Source organism: Melanostigma gelatinosum (assembly GCF_949748355.1).
Source record: "Melanostigma gelatinosum genome assembly, chromosome: 18".
Taxonomy (NCBI): Eukaryota; Metazoa; Chordata; class Actinopteri; order Perciformes; family Zoarcidae; genus Melanostigma; species Melanostigma gelatinosum.
This window is the reverse complement of record NC_136651.1, coordinates 8,770,468-8,798,256: the sequence shown is the minus strand read 5'-3', so window position 1 is coordinate 8,798,256 and position 27,789 is coordinate 8,770,468. Positions and strand designations below refer to the sequence as shown.

Below are 27,789 nucleotides of genomic sequence, written 5' to 3'. Positions count from 1 at the left end.
CTGACTAGCGTTGTGTTGGTCACTTCCGTCCCCGTCCGTCTGTTTCCAGGTAGCATGCTAAGCTAACCTCAATAGCTTTATAGGCTACCAGGAGATTAGTACTCTTCTTCTTCCTCTCCTCCTTCTTCCACTTTAATGGCGGACTACAAACCAATGTGTAAGGCGCCACCTACTGGACCGGAGTGTGTAACATCATGACTTTATGACAGTTATCATTTAAACACAATAATAATGTTATTTATAAATATAATGAAACAATTATAAATAAACTTCATATTGCAGTCATATTCTGGCTTTTTAACCCGTTCCATTCAAAATATTAAATAAAGCCCTTTTAAACTGAACTTGTTTGTCGCCTGTCTCTAACAGTCCTTTCATGCTTCACTCCCTTCCTGTATCTACCACTCTGTTCTTCAGTCTCTCTTTCCACTCTGAACTTCCTCCACTCTATCAGCACATGTTCTATAGTTTCTTTACAGTTGCATATCTCACATTTATCCCACTCTGTCTTTTTCATGATGTGTATAATGTGTCATTGAGTCCTGTATGTCCGAACCTTAATCTGAAAGTAACATCTTCTTTTCTACTTTTACTTCCATCACTTCTCACTCTGACTGATGTCTGAATTGTGTTGTAATTTCTACCCTTATTGTCATAATTCCAAATTTCCTGCCAAGATGTCCCATCCAAAGCTTTTACCAGAGAATGTCGAGTACTCCCAACCATTGTACAGGACAGTCGATGCTATATTTCCTTTAAGTCCACCCTGAATTCTAATCCAGTGTGATAGTGCAAACTCAGTTCTCCTCACATGTAATGGCAGTTCCCTGGATTTCACCAGCAATGCATTATGGGTGTGGTTTTGACTCGGGAGATGAGTCAGAGGAGAACCATCCAGAAGAAAAGGTGAACAGATAAAAGTCCATTCAGACAGGTTCTACGAGGAACATCCGGTTCCGCTGCAACTTGGTGGGTAACAAAAGCCCCTTAAACTAATAAAAAAGTATATCATTACTCCTATCTTCAGTTACCTTCCATCTGTACATATGTAACAGTTGTGGGTCGTGGAACGAGACGACTCAAGTGATTGTTTTCCAACATTTATTTATTGAAGACAAAATATCACCAATGAATTGCCTTCAGACCGTTTTCTGCCCCTCTGCTCCCTCAGCAACTTGTGATTTAATTCATTTTCTTCAAATACACACTGACCAATCAGAGCTCGGCACGTGGACCGTTAATGAATATTACATAATCACAGTTTAAACTGACAAATGCAAAAAAAGACAGCTGGCAATAAATCTCAGACTGTGTGAATTAGTAAATTAACAGATTTATGACATCACTGCTTCATTTAGAGCAGGATAGATCTGAGTACATGTGTGTATTATGGTAAATGAATGTGTTGCAGATGTGTTTTCATGGCGTGTATGACGATATTTTAGCCTTGTTCTTTCAGCTGTAGCCTTAGTGGTGCGAAACAGACTTGGGAGTAAATAGAAAAGAAATGTGTAAATATTCTCTCATCACACATTCACTGACGTGTGTCGGCTTCTTGAGTCGTGTCTCACAGTCTCCGACTACTTTAATGTTTGGTGTGGGTGATTTTAAGTTATGGAAGGAAACTTCCGTACTGCTTAGAATTATATTTATATATTTTTTTATTTATTTGCCCAAAAGTCAGTTTCACATCGCTGGGGTCTCAGCTGAAAGAATAAGAATACATCAAAGTAAAACATGAACGTGAATACACGTGTTATTATAGTCAGATCTATCGCGTTATAGATGAAGCAGTGATATTATAAATCGGTTAATTTACAGAATGCCAGTTAGTGATTTCTTGCCAGCTGTCCTTCCAGCATTTGTCAGTTTAAACTGCGTTACTTTCAGCATGAATTATGTTCATGTTGTTGATGTTGGTCTCAGAGTGCACCAGACTGATGCATTTAACTTTAAAATGTACAACATTTACTTCCAGGTGAGCGTGTCCCCGGCCCCCTCTAGAAAACCAACACGAACTAGAAAATAAAAACTCAATTAGTCTACTGGATCAAGCTAAAGACAGTACCAAATCTGAGTGTGGACTCAATGAGCGATGCTCTCAAATTGAAAGAACACGCTCTTGGATAAAGATAGGATGAAAGCTCCATCGTTCCTCCCCTGTGTGATGTTTCATGTGGTATGTCAAATGTATTTCATACATTTTGTATAAAACCGTTATCACAAACAGAACCACTATGTCTCTTATATGATTAACAGTGCCATTGATGAATAAATAATTCCTTCATCGGATGAGTGTACTTCCAATAATAAATGAATCCAGGTATACAGCTGTTTTCACAATAACCTGTAACCAAGACTGTGATGGCGTCTGTACAAATTTACAATCTGTGATTTCATATTTGATAAAGAGTCTCTCCAGCGTCATACAAACAGTTCACATTCTTTTCAAAAGACATTCTGAGCATGTGGGCCCCTGAGTGAGAGTATCCCAGTTCTTCCACAGACACTAATCCACGTAGTGCACCTGCGCCTGGAGCTCCTTGGAGATGTACCCGAGAAGGGTCGCCGTCAGCTGCTGCTTCAGGGTGGCGTTGCCCATCACTAGAGCAGTTAGCTGAGCCAAATCTGTCCACTGAATGTCTCCCAGCACGGCCAGAAGACTACCATCAAGCTTCTGCTGCTGCTGAGGACTGAGCTCCATTATGACCTGAGGCAGCGGTTTGAACTGTCCACTGGTCAGCCAGCAGCCCAGAAGGCCTCCGACAGCACCGCCTACAGGGGAAAAGGGTTTCAAACATGTGGAATTATGATTGCACACACAAACACACACAGCATGACAAGGATAGAGTGATTAACCCCCGCTGGATCATCGTCCTCGGTGTGTGCACCCATCTGGGTTGTGTGCCCATCGCCAACGCCGGAGACTTCGGAGGCTACTACTGTCCGTGCCATGGCTCCCACTACGACGCTTCAGGAAGGATAAGAAAGGGACCTGCTCCTCTAAAGCTGGAGGTTCCCTTCTATGAGTTCACTGAGGAGGACGTAGTCATAGTGGGATAAATACTGGAGCTCTGTCTCAGTTCCTCCCTGTAATATGTATTTCTTAGATGGCTCCGTGTGAGAGCGACATAAAACGTGTGTATTTACTATTAAAGACATATTTCCAACTCTATGATTGAGCTATTGTCTTTTCCCTCGTACAAAAGTGAGTTGTTTTTCTTTGATTGATCTGCATCACTTAGCTTGATGTCTTTTGATTCACTGACATTTTATTTATTGTTTTAATCTCTATAGATTTCTTTCATTCCGCACTATTTTTAGCATTTCGTATTTTCCAAACAGCATTATGTAACACAATGTATGAGGGCCGGGTGTGATCAGGTCCAACCCCTTTGCTGCCGCACCAATCCTGATATATTGTGTTGGAGCTGTGTGATGAAGTCAAAGGTGGGGCCTGTTTCATGGTTACCTAAAGTTGAGCTGGTAAAAGTGCTCATACACATGAACAAGAGGCCTGGGGAGCACAACGATTAGGATAAGATGATGGTACCATCAAGAAAAGCCACCGGCAATCTAAAAAAGTATCGACAAGTTGTGAACACATTCAGGAATGTGTCGGCCTGTTGATCAACTGGAAGGACCGATAGATCGCGATAAGGATGTTGTTGGTTTGTGACTCCAAAGAATGTGTAGATTGCTTTATCTCAGGACCTTTTTCATCCTTTTTACGAGTTTGTGTCAGACAAGATGACAATTTTATTCCAGTAATGGCAGCAAAGAGTGCAAACAAGACAAAGAACTATTGAGTCACACTCCAGTCACTGATGGATTTAATCCTGATGAACAAAGTGTGCTATGTACAACTGTATGAACCAGTGAAATACACAAACCTTTTACTTTTTATTGATGAAATCATTTGAATACAATATACTGTGCACAGATGCAGGTAAAACCATCGTCTTAAACTTACATTACCATCAAATCAATCATCAATATAATCATCAAAACTATTTCAAACTGTACAGTTGGCACTCATTCAGTGAATAACTTTTTGTATTGAAATCAGTGTAGTTGAACCGCGGTTAATCATGTGTCACTTCAGAGGGGACTCGTGCTGAAAGCTTTTATCACAAACGGAAACTTTACTGCAACCACAACAGCTAAAGGGGATTGTTTCCTGTGTGGGTTCTCATGTGGCTATGTAAATGTGAACGCCTGTTAAAAGATTTCTTACAGACTGAGCAGCTGAAAGGCTTTTCTCCTGTGTGTGTTCTCATGTGTGTCTGTAAAGTTGAACGCACGGTAAAAGATTTCTTACAGACTGAGCAGCTGAAAGGTTTTTCTCCTGTGTGGGTTCTCATGTGGCTCTGTAAAGTTGAACGCACGTTAAAAGATTTCTTACAGACTGAGCAGCAGAAAGGTTTTTCTCCTGTGTGGGTTCTCATGTGTCCCTGTAAAGTTGAACGCTGGTGAAAAGATTTCTTACAGACTGAGCAGCTGAAAGGCTTTTCTCCTGTGTGGGTTCTCATGTGTATCTGTAAAGTTGAACTCTGGTTAAAAGATTTCTTACAGACTGAGCAGCTGAAAGGTTTTTCTCCTGTGTGGGTTCTCATGTGTGTCTGTAAAGTTGAACGCACGTTAAAAGATTTCTTACAGACTGAGCAGCAGAAAGGTTTTTCTCCTGTGTGGGTTCTCATGTGTGTCTGTAAAGTTGAACGCACGTTAAAAGATTTCTTACAGACTGAGCAGCAGAAAGGTTTTTCTCCTGTGTGGGCTCTCATGTGTCCCTGTAAAGTTGAACGCTGGTGAAAAGATTTCTTACAGACTGAGCAGCTGAAAGGCTTTTCTCCTGTGTGGGTTCTCATGTGTATCTGTAAAGTTGAACTCTGGTTAAAAGATTTCTTACAGACTGAGCAGCTGAAAGGTTTTTCTCCTGTGTGGGTTCTCATGTGTTTCTGTAAAGTTGAACGCTCGTTAAAAGATTTCTTACAGACTGAGCAGCTGAAAGGCTTTTCTCCTGTGTGGGTTCTCATGTGTATCTGTAAAGTTGAACTCTGGTTAAAAGATTTCTTACAGACTGAGCAGCTGAAAGGTTTTTCTCCTGTGTGGGTTCTCATGTGTTTCTGTAAAGTTGAACGCACGTTAAAAGATTTCTTACAGACTGAGCAGCTGAAAGGCTTTTCTCCTGTGTGGGTTCTCATGTGTATCTGTAAATATGAACGCTGGTTAAAAGATTTCTTACAGACTGAGCAGCTGAAAGGCTTTTCTCCTGTGTGGGTTCTCATGTGTCTCTTCAGATTTTGACTATTGCCAAATGTTTTCTCACACTCAGAGCATCTAAAATGTTTTTCACCAGCGCTACAATGTGAATCAGTGACACGGACGTCATCAGGTTTCACATAGTTTAAACCTGACTGAGGTTCTCTGGTCTTCTTCCCATCAGCACCCTCATCAGTGTCAGAAGAGTCTCCAGTCTTCTCATCAGTATCTGGTTCTGGATGTCTCTCTGGATCCAAGTTCCTGTCTGGTTCTGGTCCTCCACAGTCCTCTCCATCAGCTTCTGTTCCCATCTGTTTAGTTTGTCTTTGATGAAGCTGTGAGGACTGAGCTTCCTCTTCTTCATCTTCACTCTTCACAGGAGTGAATGAGAACTTGACATCAGCCTCCTCCAGACCTTGAAGCTGCTCTCCTTCCTGACTGGTGCAGCATTCCTCCTGTTCTTCTTTCATGTGTGGGGGCTCTGGGTCCTCCTGGTCCAGACTGGAGCTTGACTCCCGCTGCTGAGAGGGAACCTCTTCTTTAACCAACAACAGCTGCTGGACGTCTGCAGGAAAACAGTAAACACACACAGAGGGGTTACAAAGACATTTTAGAATTGAGCAAATAGTCTCCTGGACATACACTTCCAGAGTATCACTAGAACCAGATAATACAATAATGTAATCAACTTATGTGACATGAACATATGAACCATTTTAAGCTGCCAAATCCATGTGGCGTTATCAAAGAGAACAAACTTGTACTTTAAGTTGAAATATTTCCTGTCATCTAGAAGCTGAGAGAAGAAATCAGCATACCTGCAAACTCATAAGAGGTGAAAGAGGTGCCAAGCACCCGAAGGGGGACGGGGGGGCGGGGGGGGGGGGGGCGGTAGACGATCTACAAGTATTAACAATTTATTAAGTCAAGCATCAAAAACATAGATCTATGGTTTCACAAAACACAATAATTGATTAAGTAGCCCTAGCAACAAACAAAGTCAGGGCTCCGCATACGCATCTCTCCTCTCAGTGTTTTGTGAGCCCTGTATCTTTATACTTTATTTGAACTTGTCCTGCACAGGGACGCATTATCTTCACCCACACACAAGCCAGGGTTGGGCCACATTGTGTGTGGGAGTCCTGGAGTCTCAGGGATGGGGAAGGTGCTGTTCCTGCAGGTTGCTACACAATATCCCACCGACGAACCCGATTCACAACACAACTAGTTACAAGTTTTAAGCTGAACCACCTGCGTGTCAGAGCTCCCTCTTTGTACAGGGAGCGCGCGAGTGCCTCACCCGGAGATTCAAACCTTTGCTCTATGACACACGCAACACTATTGCAAATCAGCGCACACACACACACACGTTATGTTCAAAATTTCTCAAACAAAAGGTAAAGGAAAAAGCCCCCCTCCTTGTTCCAGAGATGAAGAAGCATGCAGAGGAGAAGAGGCAGCCCCCCCTCCCTTTCTTCCATCATTAAGCAGGGCCGAATCAGCTGGTTGAAGTTTAAATCAAAAGGAATTTAATATACTAACAAAAGAAAATGCAGTTACAAACTGAATTACATTATCAGTAGTAATACTTCATGAAATAGAGGCCCCATCCGCACCACACGACAGACTGGTGTGTCCGCCTCATGGTCCAGATGAGGTCTGATTATCTCCGGGGATTCAGTTTCTTTGTCCCTCCAAAGTCTCTGAAATGTCTCATATTACACATTCCTTAGCCCATCGATCAGCTCAGTGATTGGGTGAACCCTTCGGACTTCATTCGGCCACTTCCTTGACCAATTCACCCCCCTTCTTTAAGGCTGTGCTCAGAAACTCTTCAGCAACATCCCCCCTCTCTCACTTTATTGCGGTGTCATAAATTCTCTGGTTTCTCTCACAGTGCACAACAAATTCAGTGACTCTCCCTTTAGTTTAAACCTTCTACAAGTAAACAGATTGTAACATCATATCCATCGCTAGGTGCGCTTTAACACTTAAATTCATCACAATACTTATAAGTTTAATGCCTGTAAATACCGCAAGCATATTTCTACAGTAGCGAGAACCATCGAAATTAAGACAGTGTAGACATCTTAACGCTGATTGGCCAAGACTCGACACGTGGCATCAAATATGTTTTATTGAGAAGATCACGACATCACATTTTCTCCTTGTCTCACTCCAATCTGAGAAATGCTGGCTGGCCAGTTGACCCCCCCCCCCCCCCCAAAATTGAAAACTCTACGGATCTACACTCACGTGGATGATATATTTTGATTCAAAACGGCTTATTTCACCGAAAAGCGACACGTTTGCAGGTATTAAATCAGGACAAGAAGAAAACTACGAATTGCAACAGAGTCTCACTCCAAACTACATTAAAAGTTATCAGCCGGAGCATGAACAGTGTTTGAAAGAAGAAATAAAGTGAACCCACGTGCTCTTTGTATCCGGACTTCCGGGTTGTGAACGGCGTCCAGAAGTTCCCGTTGTCGCTTATTCGCCTCTTTTGAACGAGAGATTTCCTCCTCGTATTCTGCTTTCGTTCTTTCAAACATACCTAATATATCTTCTTCAGCCGCAGTTAGTCGCTGGCTGACTAAAGATCTCAACATTTCTACTTTAGACATTTTCACTAAACCACAGGAAGTTTTTGTGGCGTTAGACATTCCTGCAGCTATCCCCGTTATTCCAGTCACCAAAGTGGTTAGCTAGTAGCTCCTAGTAGCTAGCATTCACGGGAGAAAAAGAGCAAGCCGCCATTGTCTCTTCGGTCTGGGAACTCACTGACCGTTTATTTTGCGCATGCGCACAACAGCACACAGGCACATCACTGCACAGGCCACTCAACATGGCTTTGCTACTCATATAAGGAATATGCTCAACCGTTTTCCTCCAGACGAACTCCGTTAAAAACACCGTTTACTCTCATTAAACTCTGACTAGCGTTGTGTTGGTCACTTCCGTCCTCGTCCGTCTGTTTCCAGGTAGCATGCTAAGCTAACCTCAATAGCTTTATAGGCTACCAGGAGATTAGTACTCTTCTTCTTCCTCTCCTCCTTCTTCTTCTTTCACTTTAATGGCGGACTACAAACCAATGTGTAAGGCGCCACCTACTGGACCGGAGTGTGTAACATCATGACTTTATGACAGTTATCATTTAAACACAATAATAATGTTATTTATAAATATAATGAAACAATTATAAATAAACTTCATATTGCAGTCATATTCTGGCTTTTTAACCCGTTCCATTCAAAATATTAAATAAAGCCCTTTTAAACTGAACTTGTTTGTCCCCTGTCTCTAACAGTCCTTTCATGCTTCACTCCCTTCCTGTATCTACCACTCTGTTCTTCAGTCTCTCTTTCCACTCTGAACTTCCTCCACTCTATCAGCACATGTTCTACAGTTTCTTTACAGTTGCATATCTCACATTTATCCCACTCTGTCTTTTTCATGATGTGTATAATGTGTCATTGAGTCCTGTATGTCCGAACCTTAATCTGAAAGTAACATCTTCTTTTCTACTTTTACTTCCATCACTTCTCACTCTGACTGATGTCTGAATTGTGTTGTAATTTCTACCCTTATTGTCATAATTCCAAATGTCCTGCCAAGATGTCCCATCCAAAGCTTTTACCAGAGAATGTCGAGTACTCCCAACCATTGTACAGGACAGTCGATGCTATATTTCCTTTAAGTCCACCCTGAATTCTAATCCAGTGTGATAGTGCAAACTCAGTTCTCCTCACATGTAATGGCAGTTCCCTGGATTTCACCAGCAATGCATTATGGGTGTGGTTTTGACTCGGGAGATGAGTCAGAGGAGAACCATCCAGAAGAAAAGGTGAATAGATAAAAGTCCATTCAGACAGGTTCTACGAGGAACATCCGGTTCCGCTGCAACTTGGTGGGTAACAAAAGCCCCTTAAACTAATAAAAAAGTATATCATTACTCCTATCTTCAGTTACCTTCCATCTGTACATATGTAACAGTTGTGGGTCGTGGAACGAGACGACTCAAGTGATTGTTTTCCAACATTTATTTATTGAAGACAAAATATCACCAATGAATTGCCTTCAGACCGTTTTCTGCCCCTCTGCTCCCTCAGCAACGTGTGATTGAATTCATTTTCTTCAAATACACACTGACCAATCAGAGCTCGGCACGTGGACCGTTAATGAATATTACATAATCACAGTTTAAACTGACAAATGCAAAAAAAGACAGCTGGCAATAAATCTCAGACTGTGTGAATTAGTAAATTAACAGATTTATGACATCACTGCTTCATTTAGAGCAGGATAGATCTGACTATAAGTACATGTGTGTATTATGGTAAATTAATGTGTTGCAGATGTGTTTTCATGGCGTGTATGACGATATTTTAGCCTTGTTCTTTCAGCTGTAGCCTTAGTGGTGCGAAACAGACTTGGGAGTAAATAGAAAAGAAATGTGTAAATATTCTCTCATCACACATTCACTGACGTGTGTCGGCTTCTTGAGTCGTGTCTCACAGTCTCCGGCTACTTTAATGTTTGGTGTGGGTGATTTTAAGTTATGGAAGGAAACTTCCTTACTGCTTAGAATTATATTTATATATATTTTTATTTATTTGCCCAAAAGTCAGTTTCACATCGCTGGGGTCTCAGCTGAAAGAATAAGAATACATCAAAGTAAAACATGAACGTGAATACACGTGTTATTATAGTCAGATCTATCGCGTTATAGATGAAGCAGTGATATTATAAATCGGTTCATTTACAGAATGACAGTTAGTGATTTCTTGCCAGCTGTCCTTCCAGCATTTGTCAGTTTAAACTGCGTTACTTTCAGCATGAATTATGTTCATGTTGTTGATGTTGGTCTCAGAGTGCACCAGACTGATGCATTTAACTTTAAAATGTACAACATTTTCTTCCAGGTGAACGTGTCCCCGGCCCCCTCTAGAAAACCAACACAAACTAGAAAATAAAAACTCAATTAGTCTACTGGATCAAGCTAAAGACAGTACCAAATCTTAGCGTGGACTCAATGAGCGTTGTTAATTGTATCTTTTCCGGAGGACCTCCTCCCGGGAGCAAAGACCAAAGTCTCTCAATTCATCAGCGCAGCTAATCGGGGATAAGAATGTTCTTATTAGGAAAGTATTTCCTGCTCAAGCTAAACCGTGGCCTTTGTTTCTAGAGTTTCAACCGAGAACGTGCCAATCCTCTGGGGAAGTATAGAGGTTATTTTCATGCATTCAATTAGTTCATTTGTTGTATGCATGCGCAGTATGTGTTGTCTTTAACATATCTAATCATCAAAACATGTCAACATTTTAAAGGAAAAATAAGAATGAGCCTGTTCAACACCGATGTACTTTAAAGCCCTTTTACTTTGACCAGGATTGTGACTACATAGATATGAAATGATCAAGATGTCAAGGACCAAATGATGGAAAGAGAAAACATGGCTAAACTGAGCTTTAAGTTAATCTTCTACAGTAAGTGAGGCAAGGCACAGTCTGACATTTGAGTCATACAAGACTTGGTGTCCTCTTTACAAACGTAGTAGAAATACCGCTCTGATAAACAAATAAAACCAGTTTATGATCAAAATGTAACATCAGTATGAGGCTGATCCGAAGCGGTAACTTTCCTTCCAGTTGTTTGAACAATTTTATCATGCTACACATATGCTACAATCTCTCGTGTGGAAAATACCGTTTAAAAATTATAATAATGTTCCCTTTATTTTGAAAATATATGGAAACTGTCCATTATTGACCATATTTTGCATTTTGTAATTTGATGTTACATGTTTTCGGTGTATTTATGTCATATCACATAGCATCATTTTCAGTAAAAATCATTATAACTTATAACCTTCAGCATAATGAGCTCAGCTGGATTCATTAAGAGTTAATCAAACAGTAAAAACACATTCGGGTAACAGAAAGAGACATGATAATATGCACATACAGTACGGAGATTGTGATCATATATGCACTGAAACTGTACACGTCAATACACAGACGGACAGACACACACTCACACATTCACACATTCACACACAAGCAGTCTTCAGAGATCTGGCGTCATGTTTCTCTCTCGACTTCAGAGTGAGTCGGCGCCGTGCTGAGTGCTGAACTCCTGGAAATCCTCTGGGATGGTGTCTGTGGAAGAGAGAAGTCGGGTATCATGAGATGAGCTCAGACTCTAAAGCCAAAACGAGGCCAATCCAATTCTATTCACAGCTGTAGTCTGCAACAACAACATCAGATCTCAATCTAAAATCACTTTCCAGACGCAAGCAATGAAAGACCGTAAGAAGATATGTATTGGAAACAAACCTCAAGACAATCGCTGCATAGCATGCAATCAGGGTAATTCAAAATATATAAAAATAATAGAATATGTGGATTTGTGATTCAGTGTTCCTCCCTCACCATTGCAGCGGTATTTCAAATTGGACCAGATGATGTTTTCCTGAGAGAAACAGAACACGCCGAGTCGTCCTCCTCTCATGGTCGTGTCAATTGTCACGCCAGAGTCGGCCACCAGCTCAGTTCCTTCATAGAACCTCGCCCTAAACAAAACACACAATTAAAACAAATAATCGACGTTCCACTCTCACCACTTTGGGGAAATATGCTTATTCACTTGCTTGCTGAGAGTTAGATGGAGCAACAATTACGGGTTTTTTCGTGTAATCAATATGAAGATTGTCCGGAACACGGTTGGTCGTATACCTGATGTATCCAACCTGTGGGCGATGCTGCAGGTACCAACGGTAGGACACCTTGTCCTTCCAGCCCACATTCCTGGGGTCCTTCCACAGCAGACGCACCTGGTCGTTGGTGTCTCCCGTGTGCCACAGAGAGTTCCTCAAGTGCTCCCCGGGACCCGATTTAGACTTCACAGCCTGATGAACAGCGACAGATAACAGAGAGAAGTAAGGGGGAGAGAGCGAGAGAGAGGAAGAAATGTGGAAAATATGTCGAGGGATTAAAAATAGGATGAGCACGAATCTGCTGCCTGGGGGAGTTGATGACTTGTGCTTTCACCTTAAGTTGGATGCCGGGCTCAGCCACAGCTCTGAAGGGTGTTGCCTGCCAGTAGGTCTGTTCAGTCTGCTTCCACATCACCACGTAGAAGGAGGACGAGTCCTGGTAGCCAAAGATGAAGCCGGCGTAGTCGTCGTCGGTCACTGTATTTACGTGAAATGTTCCTTCGAAGTCCACTCCACTGAAAGCAGTGTAACCTGGCAACAGAAATCAGTATATTACTGATGTTCAGACATTGTGCATTTTATTCACTGATATTCAACGCAGAGGAAATACTTCTTACCAACAGCAAGTCCTGGGTCACTATTCATGGTCTGGATAATTTCCATTCCCTGTGTGAGAAAGAGTTGTGAATAAGACATTTTGCACCCTGATGCCTTCATCTGCTACACTGTACACGAATTAATGCAGAAGCAGACAGCCAAATAATTCCATCAGATTTTCAGATGATACGGCTATATTAAGTCTGCTGCTGGAGATTGCCACTGTTAAAGACTGGTGTGACAGCCACCACCCCATTTTTAACGGTAATACCAAAAGACAGAGGAAATCATATTTGAGAGCTGCAGCTCATGGCCCTGTAATCATTGGTGACAGTGCAATTGAGCAGGTGTGCTCCTATAAGTACTCGGGAATACAAATGGACAATAAATTAAATTGAGAGTGTCCACGTTGATTATCCGTGTGCTAGGCTGGCTCAGAGGCTTTCTCTGCAGACTCAGACTGAACTGAGATCACGTCAACGTTGGACAACGCTGTGCTGGAAAGCATCATTAAATATGGTATGGCACCTCACAGTTAAAAAATCGAGAATCAACAACACGGTTAAACGAGGCACTGTTGTATATTGTCTTGTGTATTTTTTGTCGTCGTGGTACGATTTCACGCATCACGATTCACATTTCTTATTGTTATTGGTTCTGTTGTTTAGATAAAAATATCGACCATAGCTGCTTCAACTTGTACATGGAGAGGGAATTTTCAGCTTTTAGTAATCTCACCTGGTTCAGAACAACCCAGTTGGGGTCGATCTGGGCGTCGCCCTCAGGGTCCAGCACCACCGTCTGATAGGCCCTGAAGTCAGTCAAGGTGACCTCAGCATTCTCAGGGCAGTTGTCGATCCTGTCAATCACTTTGTCCTGGTCAAAGTCAGACTCGCACATGTCTCCAACTCCATCATCTGAGGGACAACAGAGAGGAGACTTAGACTTAAATTAAAGTAAGAAAGACCGTGAGTCATTGTTCCAATAGGTCAGAGGTGCAGAGACTTGTTAACAGTTTTTGATTACACACACTGGCAAAGATTGTGTTGCGTCATTTATTCAAAGTAACGAGCTCCTTTTAAATCCTTTTTAAACCAGCGTGTTTCCTGCGTTGTCACAATGAGGAGATTTCAGACTGGCTTAAGCAAAAATGTCAAAAAGGCCGACAGAGCTGAATATAAAACATCCCCAAATGTCCTTTCTTAAGGGGCTATTCACATTTCAAGCAAAAGAGCAAGGCTGTATGTTGCATTGGTTTAATATAGATGGATTGTATCTCTCTAGTCTGCACCCTGCTGTGTGGGTTCAGCATTAGAGCTGCGGTGTCTGCCGTGGTTAAAAAAGTGCCACGCTGTAGTCTACTCGGTGGTGTCCGTGTCTTGTAGTGTGCAGTTCTGATATGGATTATTAAATGGAAGGAAATGTGTTGATGCACTTTTATCACTGTGGAAGTGCAACAGCTGCTACGACGTCAAGAAGGTCCGACTTGGCGGTTCTTGGCATAAAAGCTTCATTCTGTGTCAACGATTGAATTGATGCTCAATCGGGCAAATGCCTGAATGTCTTGTGTGCATCTTGTAAAACATTTGGACTCAGTAAATACACTTTTTGTGTTTTGTTATTTTCCCAACTGTCAGCTCCAACTTACATCTCTTGACTCCCTGACTGCCAAAAAAAGCTGTCTTGACTTGATTTGAATTGACACTCCAGGGGGCATGTTTTACACAGAAAATGTCCCAATGAGTCACCAAAAATGCCACTCAATGTGCTCACAGTTGCTTTTGTTTGATCTGCGTTGGTGTGCAACTGGGGACCAAAATTGCTTTCAAAGGAAAGTCAGGGAGCAGTTCGGGGAGAATGTGGAGATGAAATTATGAACATTTATCTGATCACCAGGCTGGTTTTCAGCCAAATATATCAACAATCATATGTGATTATTACTGTAAACTGATTTGACTGCGTGGTATATGAGGAGGTGCGATGTCTTTTAGACCATCGCTCACCGTTGTCGTCGATCTGGTCAGGATTTGGTGCCAGCCGGCAGTTGTCTGGTCCCGGTGGCAGAGTGTCAGGGATCCCGTCGTTGTCGTCGTCATCGTCACACTCGTCACCCAGCCCGTCTTTGTCACTGTCCAGCTGGGAGCTATTTATTACGAATGGGCAATTATCCTTGGTGTCCTGGTGACCGTCGCCATCACTACAAGGGAAAGTGACACGATCGCATGATGTGAAAAAAGGCTGTAGTACTAGCAGTAGTATGAAACAGCAGTTCAGATATCTGCAAGAACACAACATGAAGACTGGGAGAATATCGTTACCTGTCTTGGTTTGTGTCACAGGAGTCTCCAACCAGGTCGTGGTCAATATCAGACTGAAACAAGAGCAGAGAGTTCACGAAAAACACCATTTATTTTACACTTGAGGGACTCTAGTAACAAAGTGTACTCAGTTACTTTCCACCACAGCTATCCGTCCCTCCATCCCTCCATCTGGTTCTGACTGACCTGGTTTGGGTTGGGGATGTCGGGGCAGCTGTCGCAGGCGTCTCCCACTCCGTCTCCGTCCCGGTCCAGCTGGTCTCTGTTTTGGACAAGCTGGCAATTGTCCAGAAAGTTCTTCAGGCCTATGCTCGCCAGTCAACAGGAGGAGATGGTTCGTGTTATTTAGCAGTCAGTCTGACTCCGTCTCAGCAGGGAAATATATGGTATTGTCATGGATGACATATTCGGAGGTGGCAAGTACAGATAATATTGTACTGTAGTAGAATAAATACTCTTCTCATTGTCCCTTTTTCTGAACTCCCACAAAAGATATCAGTGAATTTCTATGATTCTGTGACAATAAGTCGATTGACAGAATATTTACCTGCAACAATTCTGATAATAAATCCAAAAATGCCCAAAAATATTTAGTTCCAGTTTACTCATTTTAGGAATTGGGAAATCTTATGTGTTAGTAAATTGATTTTACTCCGGCTTTTGGACCATTGGTCAGACAAAACAAGCTTTTTGAAGATTTCAACTTGGGCTTTAAGACATTTTCCACTATTTTTGGTCATTTTACAAACCCCTCGTTTTATAGAGAGAATTATCGGCAGATTGGAATCGTTGGCTGCAGACCTATCATAAAAGAAACCAAGTTACTGCCCAGTGGAAATATTAACAGATATGGATGTTGCCAATATGGAAGAATGATTACATGGATACATAATGAGATATTATCTTCATCTGTTTGAATTGAGGTTTGATCTCTAAAATCAAAGTAATGCATTAAAGTAACTCTCTCACACTTAGTGAAGTCAATCAGTGAATTTATATTTGATTTTTGAATGCATATGAAAAATGTAGACATTACATCCATACTACTGTTTGAACTATATCGACTGAATAATTATATGGCGTGGTACTTGTAATTCCACCACTAGGTTGCACTGTTGTATTTGCTGTGAAGGTGAACGGCAGTTTGTGTTCAGATGCTATTTCTTATTCATCGCAGGGAGGCAGCAGCAGCCCCACGAATGCATAAAGGTCAAGCAGCAGCAATAGAGGAGAAACCATCTTCTCTGCCATGGGGTTTTCTGAGGTGTAATCATGCTGGTGAATGATCAAAGCTTGTGTTCGCTCAGGGGTCAGACTGCTTTTGGCCTTAACTTTTCTTTTTTTTTGCAGTGCTGTTTGTTATGCCTCAGCTGGCTTATAAAAACATCCATACAACTGTATTTTTTTTACAACATGATTAAGAGAGATTTGTACTGTAAAATCTGCATTATTTAATGTAAGAGCAGGGTGTAAATGTGAAGGAAGGAACAGAATAATACGTTTAATTAAACGGAGAGTGCCTTCAGTGCTGGTTATATAAGCACGAGCATCGGTGCTATTTTATTTATCTCCATACCGTCTCCATCCATATCATCATCGCAGGTGTCCCCTTTGCCGTCGCTGTCGCTGTCGGTGTCCTTCTGGTCCGGGTTCTCCACCGTGCGACAGTTATCACAGGCGTCGCCGTGGCTGTCCTTATCGCTGTTCCTCTGGTCCACGTTGGCCTTCAACCTGCAGTTGTCCTGAGACAGACGGAGAACACAAAGGCCCCGTTCACATCACGTGTATTTGTTTTCAGTGGACAAGCTTGCATGTATGTTTTCGTACGGATTAATACAACTATATATATATCAACTGGAAGGAACTATAGATCGAGATAAGGATGTTGTTGGTTTGTGACTCCAAAGAATGTGTAGATTGCTTCATCTCAGGACCTTTTTTATCCTTTTTACGAGTTTGTGTCAGACAAGATGACAATTTTATTCCAGTAATGGCAGCAAAGAGAGCAAACAAGACAAAGAACTATTGAGTCACACTCCAGTCACTGATGGATTTAATCCTGATGAACAAAGTGTGCTATGTACAACTGTATGAACCAGTGAAATACACAAACCTTTTACTTTTTATTGATGAAATCATTTGAATACAATATACTGTGCACAGATGCAGGTAAAACCATCGTCTTAAACTTACATTACCATCAAATCAATCATCAATATAATCATCAAAACTATTTCAAACTGTACAGTTGGCGCTCATTCAGTGAATAACTTTTTGTATTGAAATCAGTGTAGTTGAACCGCGGTTAATCATGTGTCACTTCAGAGGTGACTCGTGCTGAAAGCTTTTATCACAAACGGAAACTTTACTGCAACCACAACAGCTAAAGGGGATTGTTTCCTGTGTGGGTTCTCATGTGTCTCTGTAAAGTTGAACGATGGTTAAAAGATCTCTTACAGACTGAGCAGCTGAAAGGTTTTTCTCCTGTGTGGGTTCTCATGTGGCTCTGTAAATTTGAACGCTTGTTAAAAGATTTCTTACAGATTGAGCAGCTGAAAGGCTTTTCTCCTGTGTGGGTTCTCTTGTGTAACTGTAAATTTGAACGCTGGTTAAAAGATTTCTTACAGACTGAGCAGCTGAAAGGCTTTTCTCCTGTGTGGGTTCTCATGTGTGTCTTCAGATTTTGACTATTGCCAAATGTTTTCTCACACTCAGAGCATCTAAAATGTTTTTCACCAGCGCTACATCGTGAATCAGTGACACGGACTTCATCAGGTTTCACATAGTTTAAACCTGACTGAGGTTCTCTGGTCTTCTTCCCATCACCACCCTCATCAGTGTCAGAAGAGTCTCCAGGCTTCTCATCAGTATCTGGTTCTGGATGTCTATCTGGATCCAAGTTCCTGTCTGGTTCTGGTCCTCCACAGTCCTCTCCATCAGCTTCTGTTCCCATCTGTTTAGTTTGTCTTTGATGAAGCTGTGAGGACTGAGCTTCCTCTTCTTCATCTTCACAGGAGTGAATGAGAACTTGACATCGGCCTCCTCCAGACCTTGAAGCTGCTCTCCTTCCTGACTGGTGCAGAGTTCCTCCTGTTCTTCTTTCATGTGTGGGGGCTCTGGGTCCTCCTGGTCCAGACTGGAGCTCCACTCCTGCTGCTCAGAGGGAACCTCTTCTTTAACCAACAACAGCTGCTGGACGTCTGCAGGAAAACAGTAAACACACACAGAGGGGTTACAAAGACATTTTAGAATTGAGCAAATAGTCTCCTGGACATACACTTCCAGAGTATCACTAGAACCAGATAATACAATAATGTAATCAACTTAAGTGACATGAACATATGAACCATTTTAAGCTGTCAAATCCATGTGGTGTTATCAAAGAGAACAAACTTGTACTTTAAGTTGAAATATTTCCTGTCATCTAGAAGCGGAGAGAAGAAATCAGCATACCTGCAAACTCATAAGAGGTGAAAGAGGTGCCAAGCACCCGAAGGGGGGGGGGGGGGGGGGGGGGGGACGATCTACAAGTATTAACAATTTATTAAGTCAAGCATCAAAAACATAGATCTATGGTTTCACAAAACACAATAATTGATTAAGTAGCCCTAGCAACAAACAAAGTCAGGGCTCCGCATACGCATCTCTCCTCTCAGTGTTTTGTGAGCCCTGTATCTTTATACTTTATTTGAACTTGTCCAGCACAGGGACGCATTATCTTCACCCACACACAAGCCAGGGTTGGGCCACATTGTGTGTGGGAGTCCTGGAGTCTCAGGGATGGGGAAGGTGCTGTTCCTGCAGGTTGATACACAATATCCCACCGACTAACCCGATTCACAACACAACTAGTTACAAGTTTTAAGCTGAACCACCTGCGTGTCAGAGCTCCCTCTTTGTACGGGGAGCGCCTCACCTGGCGATTCAAACCTTTGCTCTATGACACACGCAACACTATTGCAAATGAGCGCACACACACGTTATGTTCAAAATTTCTCAAACAAAAGGTAAAAGCCCCCCTCCTTGCTCCAGAGATGAAGAAGCATGCAGAGGAGAAGAGGCAGCCCCCCCCCCCTTTCTTCCATCATTAAGCAGGGCAGAATCAGCTGGTTGAAGTTTAAATCAAAAGGAATTTAATATACTAACAACAGAAAATGCAGTTACAAACTGAATTACATTATCAGTAGTAATACTTCATGAAATAGAGGCCCCATCCGCACCACACGACAGACTGGTGTGTCCGCCTCATGGTCCAGATGAGGTCTGATTATCTCCAGGGATTCAGTTTCTTTGTCCCTCCAAAGTCTCTGAAATGTCTCATATTACACATTCCTTAGCCCATCGATCAGCTCAGTGATTGGCTGAACCCTTCGGACTTCATTCGGCCACTTCCTTGACCAATTCACCCCCCTTCTTTAAGGCTGTGCTCAGAAACTCTTCAGCAACATCCCCCCTCTCTGACTTTATTGCGGTGTCATAAATTCTCTGGTTTCTCTCACAGTGCACAACAAATTCAGTAACTCTCCCTTTAGTTTAAACCTTCTACAAGTAAACATATTGTAACACATCATATCCATCGCTAGGTGCGCTTTAACACTTAAATTCCTCACAATACTTATACCTTTAATGCCTGTAAATACCGCAAGCATATTTATACAGTAGCGAGAACCATCGAAATGACCATCGAAATGAAGACAGTGTAGACATCTTAACGCTGATTGGCCAAGACTCGACACGTCGCATCAAATATGTTTTATTGCGAAGATCACGACATCACATTTTCTCTTTGTCTCACTCCAATCTGAGAAACGCTGGCTGGCCAGTTGACTAAAAAAATTGAAAACTCTACGGATCTACTACACTCACGTGGATGATATATTTTGATTCAAAACGGCTAATTTCGCCGAAAAGCGACACGTTTGCAGGTATTAAATCAGGACAAGAAGAAAACGACGAATTGCAACAGAGTCTCACTCCAAACTACATTGAAAGTTATCAACCGGAGCATGAACAGTGTTTGAGAGAAGAAATAAAGTGAACCCACGTGCTCTTTGTATCCGGACTTCCGGGTTGTGAACGGCGTCCAGAAGTTCCCGTTGTCGCTTATTCGCCTCTTTTGAACGAGAGATTTCCTCCTCGTACTCTGCTATCGTTCTTTCAAACATACCTAATATATCTTCTTCAGCCGCAGTTAGTCGCTGGCTGACTAAAGATCTCAACATTTCTACTTTAGACATTTTCACTCAACCACAGAAAGGTTTCCTCCAGACGAACTCCGTCAACTCCTTGTCACCGTTTACTCTGACTTGCGCTGTGTTGGTCACTTCCGTCCTCGTCCGTCTGTTTCCAGGTAGCATGCTAAGCTAACTTCAATAGCTTATCTGCTACCAGGAGATTAGTCCTCTTCTTCTTCCTCTCCTCCGTCTTCTTCTTCTTCTTCTTCTTCTTCTCCTTCTTCTTCTTTCACTATAATGGCGGACTCCAAACCAATGTTTAAGGCGCCACCTACTGGACCGGAGTGTGTAACATCATGACTTTATGACAGTTATCATTTAAACACAATAATAATGTTATTTATAAATATAATGAAACAATTAGAAATAAACTCCATATTGCAGTCATAGTCTGGCTTTTTAACCCGTTCCATTCAAAATATTAAATAAAGCCCTTTTAAGCTGAACTTGTTTGTCCCCTGTCTAACAGTCCTTTGATGCTCCACTCCCTTCCTGTATCTACCACTCTGTTCTTCAGTCTTTCTCTTCCTCCACTCTATCAACACATGTTCTACAGTTTCTTTACAGTTGCATATCTCACATTTATCCCACTCTGTCTTTTTCATGATGTGTATAATGTGTCATTGAGTCCTGTATGTCCGAACCTTAATCTGAAAGTAACATCTTCTTATCTACTTTTACTTCCATCACTTCTCACTCTGACTGATGTCTGAATTTTGTTGTAATTTCTACCCTTATTGTCATAATTCCAAATGTCCTGCCAAGATGTCCCATCCAAAGCTTTTACCAGAGAATGTCGAGTACTCCCAACCATTGTACAGGACAGTCGATGCTATATTTCCGTTAAGTCCACCCTGAATTCTAATCCAGTGTGATAGTGCTAACTCAGTTCTCCTCACATGTAATGGCAGTTCCCTGGATTTCACCAGCAATGCATTATGGGTGTGGTTTTGACTCGGGAGATGAGTCAGAGGAGAACCATCCAGAAGAAAAGGTGAACAGATAAAAGTCCATTCAGACAGGTTCTACGAGGAACATCCGGTTCCGCTGCAACTTGGTGGGTAACAAAAGCCCCTTAAACTAATAAAAAAGTATATCATTACTCCTATCTTCAGTTACCTTCCATCTGGTACATATGTAACAGTTGTGGGTCGTGGAAGGAGACGACTCAAGTGATTGTTTTCCAACATTTATTTATTGAAGACAAAATATCACCAATGAATTGCCTTCAGACCGTTTTCTGCCCCTCTGCTCCCTCAACAACGTGTGATTGAATTCATTTTCTTCAAATACACACTGACCAATCAGAGCTCGGCACGTGGACCGTTAATGATTGTTACATAATCACAGTTTAAACTGACAAATGCAAAAAAAGACAGCTGGCAATAAATCTCAGACTGTGTGAATTAGTAAATTAACAGATTTATGACATCACTGCTTCATTTAGAGCAGGATAGATCTGACTATAAGTACATGTGTGTATTATGGTAAATTAATGTGTTGCAGATGTGTTTTCATGGCGTGTATGACAATATTTTAGTCTTGTTCTTTCAGCTGTAGCCTTAGTGGTGCGAAACAGACTTGGGAGTAAATAGAAAAGAAATGTGTAAATATTCTCTCATCACACATTCACTGACGTGTGTCGGCTTCTTGAGTCGTGTCTCACAGTCTCCGGCTACTTTAATATTTGGTGTGGGTGATTTTAAGTTATGGAAGGAAACTTCCGTACTGCTTAGAATTATATTTATATATATTTTTATTTATTTGCCCAAAAGTCCGTTTCACATCGCTGGGGTCTCAGCTGAAAGAATAAGAATACATCAAAGTAAAACATGAACGTGAATACACGTGTTATTATAGTCAGATCTATCGCGTTATAGATGAAGCAGTGATATTATAAATCGGTTAATTTACAGAATGACAGTTAGTGATTTCTTGCCAGCTGTCCTTCCTGCATTTGTCAGTTTAAACTGCTTTACTTTCAGCATGAATTATGTTCATGTTCTTGATGTTGGTCTCAGAGTGCACCAGACTGATGCATTTAACTTTAAAATGTACAACATTTTCTTCCAGGTGAGCGTGTCCCCGGCCCCCTCTAGAAAACCAACACTAACTAGAAAATAAAAACTCAATTAGTCTACTGGATCAAGCTAAAGACAGTACCAAATCTGAGCGTGGACTTAATGAGCGATGCTCTCAAATTGAAAGAACACGCTCTTGGATAAAGATAGGATGAAAGCTCCATCGTTCCTCCCCTGTGTGATGTTTCATGTGGTGTGTCAAATGTATTTCATACATTTTGTATAAAACCGTTATCACAAACAGAACCACTTTGTCTCTTATATGATTAACAGTGCCATTGATGAATAAATAATTCCTTCATCGGATGAGTGTACTTCTGTTAAGAATATAACTCATGTTGAGGAGAAAACTCAGGTGAACAAACTTAGGTCGAGGCGTTTAGCTCAATTCAAGCAATAAGGTTTATTTGTAACAGAAGTATTATGTCCAGCAGTTAAACGTGCACGGACCTAGAAAAGTTCACTCTGTAGGAGCGAATGAAAAGCTAAAAGGCGCTTAGACCGAGTGCGCATGTGTGTTAAAGGTTCTTCTGATGGAAGCCTATTGGTTGAATACAAAGTAGGAGGTGGATCTGTTTTTTAGCGTTCAGATGACCTGATGGAGCTCTGTGCAACTTCACCCACACTGGCTCAGTTCCGGGACCGCCTTCTCTGGAACGTCAGTGTTGTTAACACTTAAGGTGCCGGAAAAGGGTGCAGTTCTAAGCTATTTCGAAGTCTCTGTGTGAATAGATAAAGAGAACTCTTCTCCTACTCTAAGATGGCAGTTTCTGCCCTAATCTGGTGGTTTAAGCAAGTGTTTCTTTCAGGGCCACTGTATCTGTTTCTATCGTGCGAACAGGCGACGGAATGCACTGCTTGGAGTTTTTGACCTACTTACAGTGACCTCACAACTCCGCAATATAAGCTTACAAGTATAGCTCATATTATTTAACATTGAATGAATATATTTTGATTTACAAATCCCCCTTTTCACACCTGCTAGGTGTGAACTTATTAGACTTGGAACTACTCATTCAATGGCTGTAACTCGATGTTTAGGTCCCTATCATCTGAATTGTCTGGATCGGAAGCTGGTGGGGTGCTATGTCTAGTTCGGGTGTGTGTCTGATTCGGGGATGGAGAGGGAAGAGGGGCAGTTGAATGAGATGGGTGCTGGTGTGTCTGATACTTGGTTTCTAGTCCCCAGATCAGGAGGGCAACTAGTATGCCCATACCCACCCCCATTATAGTTTTCTTCCCACATCCCACCCCTTTCCAGGTGAAGCGCTGCCGACCTCGGTCGGCGGGGTTTGCAGAAGGGTCCCCTAGACAGCGTCTAAGTTCCCGATGCATTTTCCAAATCAGTACGAATTTCTCCCAGTGTTCTGGTTGGTACCGGTGCTGGGACACAGTGTGTCAGGTGGTGCCAAGGGGCGCCTGATTTGCCCTTGACCTGGACCGAGGGTGAAGTAACCTCCTTCACCTCGTACGGCCCAGTCCACCTGGGGTCAGTCCACTTGCGCTTGTGAACCTTGACCCTGACCCAATCACCTACTTGTATCTGCTTTCCAGCTGCCGCTGCTTCAGGTACTGCTCGAGTCCTCTCAATCTGCTTGGAGAGAGCTTCAGCAAGAGAAGTTAGGGCACTCATATAGTCAGACATTTCAATCTGCTGTACATCCAGAGGTGGCATGTGACCTCCATCTCTGGGTGGACCTGGCATCGGCCGGCCAGTCATGATCTCGTGTGGGGAGAGATGTGTTTCTCCCCCTTTTCCGGACCTCATGGCCATAAGGGCCAGGGGCAGGGCCTCAACCCATGTTCATTTGGAGCCCGCGCAAACTTTGGCAATTTTGGCCTTAAGGGTCTGATTCGCTCGTTCCACCAGGCCCTGAGATTGCGGGTGATAGACTGACCCGAATCGGTGTGTAATTCCCAGAAATTGCTCTACCTGTGCGAGCATGGTGTTGCTAAAGTGTGATCCGTTATCGGAGCGGATGCATCTCGGTACTCCGTAACGGGGAATCAGTTCTGTCTGCAGCCACTTTACAACTGTCTGCGCGTCTTCTCTCTTGGTGGGAATTGCTTCCACCCAACTTGAAAATCTGTCTACCATTACCAAGATGTACCTCTTTCCCTGCACTCTGTTCTCTGGTCATATCTGTATAATCTATGCTGATGTCTTGGAAACAGGCTGAGGGCACGGGATAAGATCCCATCGGTGTCTTGAATGGTTTTCTTGGGTTGTGATTGCCACAAATTTGACATTCATCGCAGAAGAGGAAAGATATCGCTTCCATATGCGGATGCCACCATAGTTGTTTTAAATTTTCCAATGTCCATTTCTTTCCCTCGTGCGTAGGTCCGTGGGCCCCTGGTAGGAGTGCTGCACACAGTTCTGCTGAGGCAACCACTCTGCCGTCGTGGGCTCTCCACAGACCTTCTTTGTCTTTTGAGGCTCCTTTTCGTGTCCATTCAGACCATTCATAAGGTCCTGCTTTCTTTTGATGATCTTTGATGTGCTCGATTGTGAGCTCAGGTGGGCCGGATGTTGGCTTCATAACCATTTGGCGAGGTGTGTAGCCTCCCGTTTTCTTTGCTGCTCTGTCTGCCGCTTCATTACCGGCGCTGATTCGTGATCTGATTGTGTCATGTCCTTTGCATTTCATGATGGCCACCCCCTTTGGTAGTTGGATTGCTTCCACCAGCCTTCTCATAGCTGCTTCGTGTTTTATGGGGTGGTCATTTGAAGTGGTGAAGTTGCGTCTTCGCCATACAGGGCCATCGATGTGGGCCGCTCCATGGGCGTAAACCGAATCTGTGAAGATATTTACAATTTTGTCCGTGCTCCACTTCAGAGCCTGAATCAGTGCTTCCACTTCCCCTAGTTGTGCTGAAGCGGGTTGTGGCAGTATCCCTGACTCCACTGTTTGGTGATAGCCATCACTCTTCTGTTCCACCACTGCATAGGATGCAATGTTCCCTTCTTCTCCTTTGTAGCAGCAACCATCTGTGTACAGCCAGGCCTCAGCTGTGAGGTGGGGAGTGTTCTGGAGATCCGGTCTCAATTTTTCTTCTTGTACTGCAACTTCCTCGCACACGTGGTTGTCCATCCGTAAAGTTAGCCGTCATATTTCTTGTGGCTGGCACAAAGGTGCTGTGTGCCCTCAGTTGGCAGTAAGATTTCTGGTGCCCACTTCCTTCAACATCTCTCTGAGAATGGTGGTGTGGTTGGTGTAGTCTGGGATATGGGCTCGTGAGTAGCCTGTTAAGCCCAGAAATGAGAGGCGAGCGGCAACAGTGAGCGGTTGGGGATGTTGCAAGATGGTGACCCTGTGCATGTGTGACAGGCCTTGCCCGTCTGATGAAACATTGCGACCCAAAAACAACACTTGGCGTCTGGTGAACTGCACCTTTGAACGTTTGACCTTGTAGCCCTTTTCGGCCAATAGAGTGAGGAGTCGGACAGAGGAATCGAGGCAGAGCTGCTGACGTTGCTGCCAGAAGCAGATCATCAACATATTGAATCAGAACTACGCCTTCTGGGAGGGAGAGGTCAGCAAGATGAAGGCGTAAGTGGTGGTTGAATAGGCCTGGGGCGCACCTGTAGCCCTGGGGTAGGGAGACATAGGTATACTGCTGATCATTGAAGGTGAAGGCGAAGATGGGCTGAGAGTCTTTGTGCAGTGGGAGTGATTTTTGGTTTGAGAATGTTGAACCAATATTGGATGGCAGGGGTCTGGGGGCCAGTTTGAAGACAGCGTAGCCAGAAAACCTCTTCGTCTGTGGGGGACACCGTCTCTGTAACGGGAGCAAGGGAGAGAATGCGTACTGGCATGGACAACGTACTAGTTGGTGGGTTGGACGAGACATGGACACCGTCTTGGTTCATCCAGATGATCAGATTGAGGCGAGTCATCAGATCGTGTCCTAGCAGGTTGACTGGGCAGTTTGGAGCAGAGAGAAAGCTGTGCATGAGGGTTGCATCTTGAAATGTGATGGGGAGAGGGGTGGTGTAAAATTGTCGAACTGGAGTGCCAGAGACTCCCACCACTGACACAAACCGGTCCGACAACGGCTGCGTAGTCATCACACTCGAATAGGTGGCTCCAGTGTCGACGAGGAAGATGTGATCCTGTCCATTTACTGAGCACCTTATTAAGGGCTCGCTGGTGAGGCCGAAATGTAGAGTGTGTGACGCCAGTGATTGAGGGGCGTGTCAATAGGGAGGACTGTTGTAACCTCTGGGCCATTGTTGTTGGCTACTTGCCTGTGTGGCATGGGCCCCGCCTTGGGGACCATGTCCCTCGTCCCAAGGAGCCTGATGGGCCCCTTGCTGTGGTCTTTGTCTCTCATAGCCCCGTCCGCCTCCTCCTCTGGAGTATTGTCCTCTTCCTCTCTGTGTTTGCTGCGGTGCTGACATGCAGTCTCTTGCGAAGTGTCCCGGTTTCCCACAGTTGTAGCAGAAATAGGATGCTCCTCTGCCTCCAGGCGCTCCTCTTCTTCTGGCTCCTCCTCTTCCACCCCATTGGCCCTGTGGGACCCATGGGCATGACTGTTCACCGGCTGCTGACATCATAGCCATCATGACCTCCAGTGGGACGGAAGGAGTAGGTGCCGTTGGAGGTGGAGTCGGTGCAGGTTGGACTACCAGCTGTTGTTGCTGTTTAGCCTTAGATTTCATGGTTGCCTCAGCCGCGTCTTGTTCTTTGAGTTGTTTCTTGAGTAGGGCCTTCTGCAGGGCCTTAATTTCTGAGTCGCTACCCGCCTCAGTTTGAATGTGCTTAGAGAGGTAATGTCGGAGCTGGGCGTTCCACATGTCTTGTGTTATTTCTTCTAGGCCAACCACTACGTCCATGCACCGGCGAGGTCCATCAGGGAGGCCTCGTTTTACCATTGTGTGCCATAGTGCCACTGTGGTAATGCTTGCATCATGTGGCATCATGTGTGGGGGGCTCTGCCGGGGCCCAGATGAATGCTGCCACTGCGCCTTGGTTCACTGGAGTGGGGAACTTAGTTCTGAGCTCCTGCCACAACGCTGTACGATATCGATCAAAGGGGTCGGCATCTGGTGCCACACCAGCGTCTGCCATGTATAGTAGGGCAGTACACTGGGTTGGGTCCAGACAGCGGGAGAGAAGTGCTCTCAGGTCGCCAACTGCCAGCTGGTGGCCAGCAGTCAAAGATTCCATGAGCTCAATCCATGGATTGGCTCCCGCGTGGAGGGATGGGAGCTGTTGTACCATGCTGGTCATGTCTGCAAACCCAAAAGGCACAAATTGAACACGCAGTGGGTGCGCGAGAGTGGGGGCTGCTCTCAGGGGATATTCACCGGCATCAATCTCTTCTGTTTCTCCTTTGGGGGGCGGGCCATGGGACCAAAGGTGATACTGGGGGGGGGAGGAACCGGAGGAAGTGCTGGAGACAGGCCAGTTGAGGGCGGGGGAGGGGCCGAGGCCAGAGATGCCTGGCCCGGTTCCTGTGCAGTCTTTTCCAGACCTACCGGGGCTTGAGTGGTAGGGGTGATGTCGAGGGGGGTAATGTCAAGGGGGGTGATGTCGAGTGACAGATGGGACCTGGTTTTTCCTTTTCCGGCC

The 27,789-nt window shown here is 43.6% G+C and overlaps 1 protein-coding gene and 1 long non-coding RNA gene across 2 annotated transcripts; both read right to left on the bottom strand.

Annotated features, from left to right (window-relative positions):
* Nucleotides 1–10,625: 10,625 nt before the first annotated feature.
* LOC306792599 lies at nucleotides 10,626–11,830 on the bottom strand. Its single transcript, XR_013772827.1, has 2 exons — nucleotides 11,697–11,830; nucleotides 10,626–11,423 (listed from the first exon to the last, which is right to left on the bottom strand). It is a non-coding gene; the product is annotated as an uncharacterized lncRNA (long non-coding RNA).
* Nucleotides 11,831–11,902: 72 nt separating this feature from the next.
* On the bottom strand, nucleotides 11,903–27,447 carry LOC306792301 (thrombospondin-4-B-like; the record flags this gene model as incomplete). Its single annotated transcript, XM_079289374.1, has 9 exons — nucleotides 11,903–12,172; nucleotides 12,315–12,511; nucleotides 12,598–12,646; nucleotides 13,316–13,494; nucleotides 14,581–14,774; nucleotides 14,896–14,948; nucleotides 15,082–15,200; nucleotides 16,472–16,637; nucleotides 27,436–27,447. 9 exons carry the CDS (start codon nucleotides 27,445–27,447, stop codon nucleotides 11,903–11,905), a joined length of 1,239 nt encoding a protein of 412 aa, XP_079145500.1.
* Nucleotides 27,448–27,789: the final 342 nt, after the last annotated feature.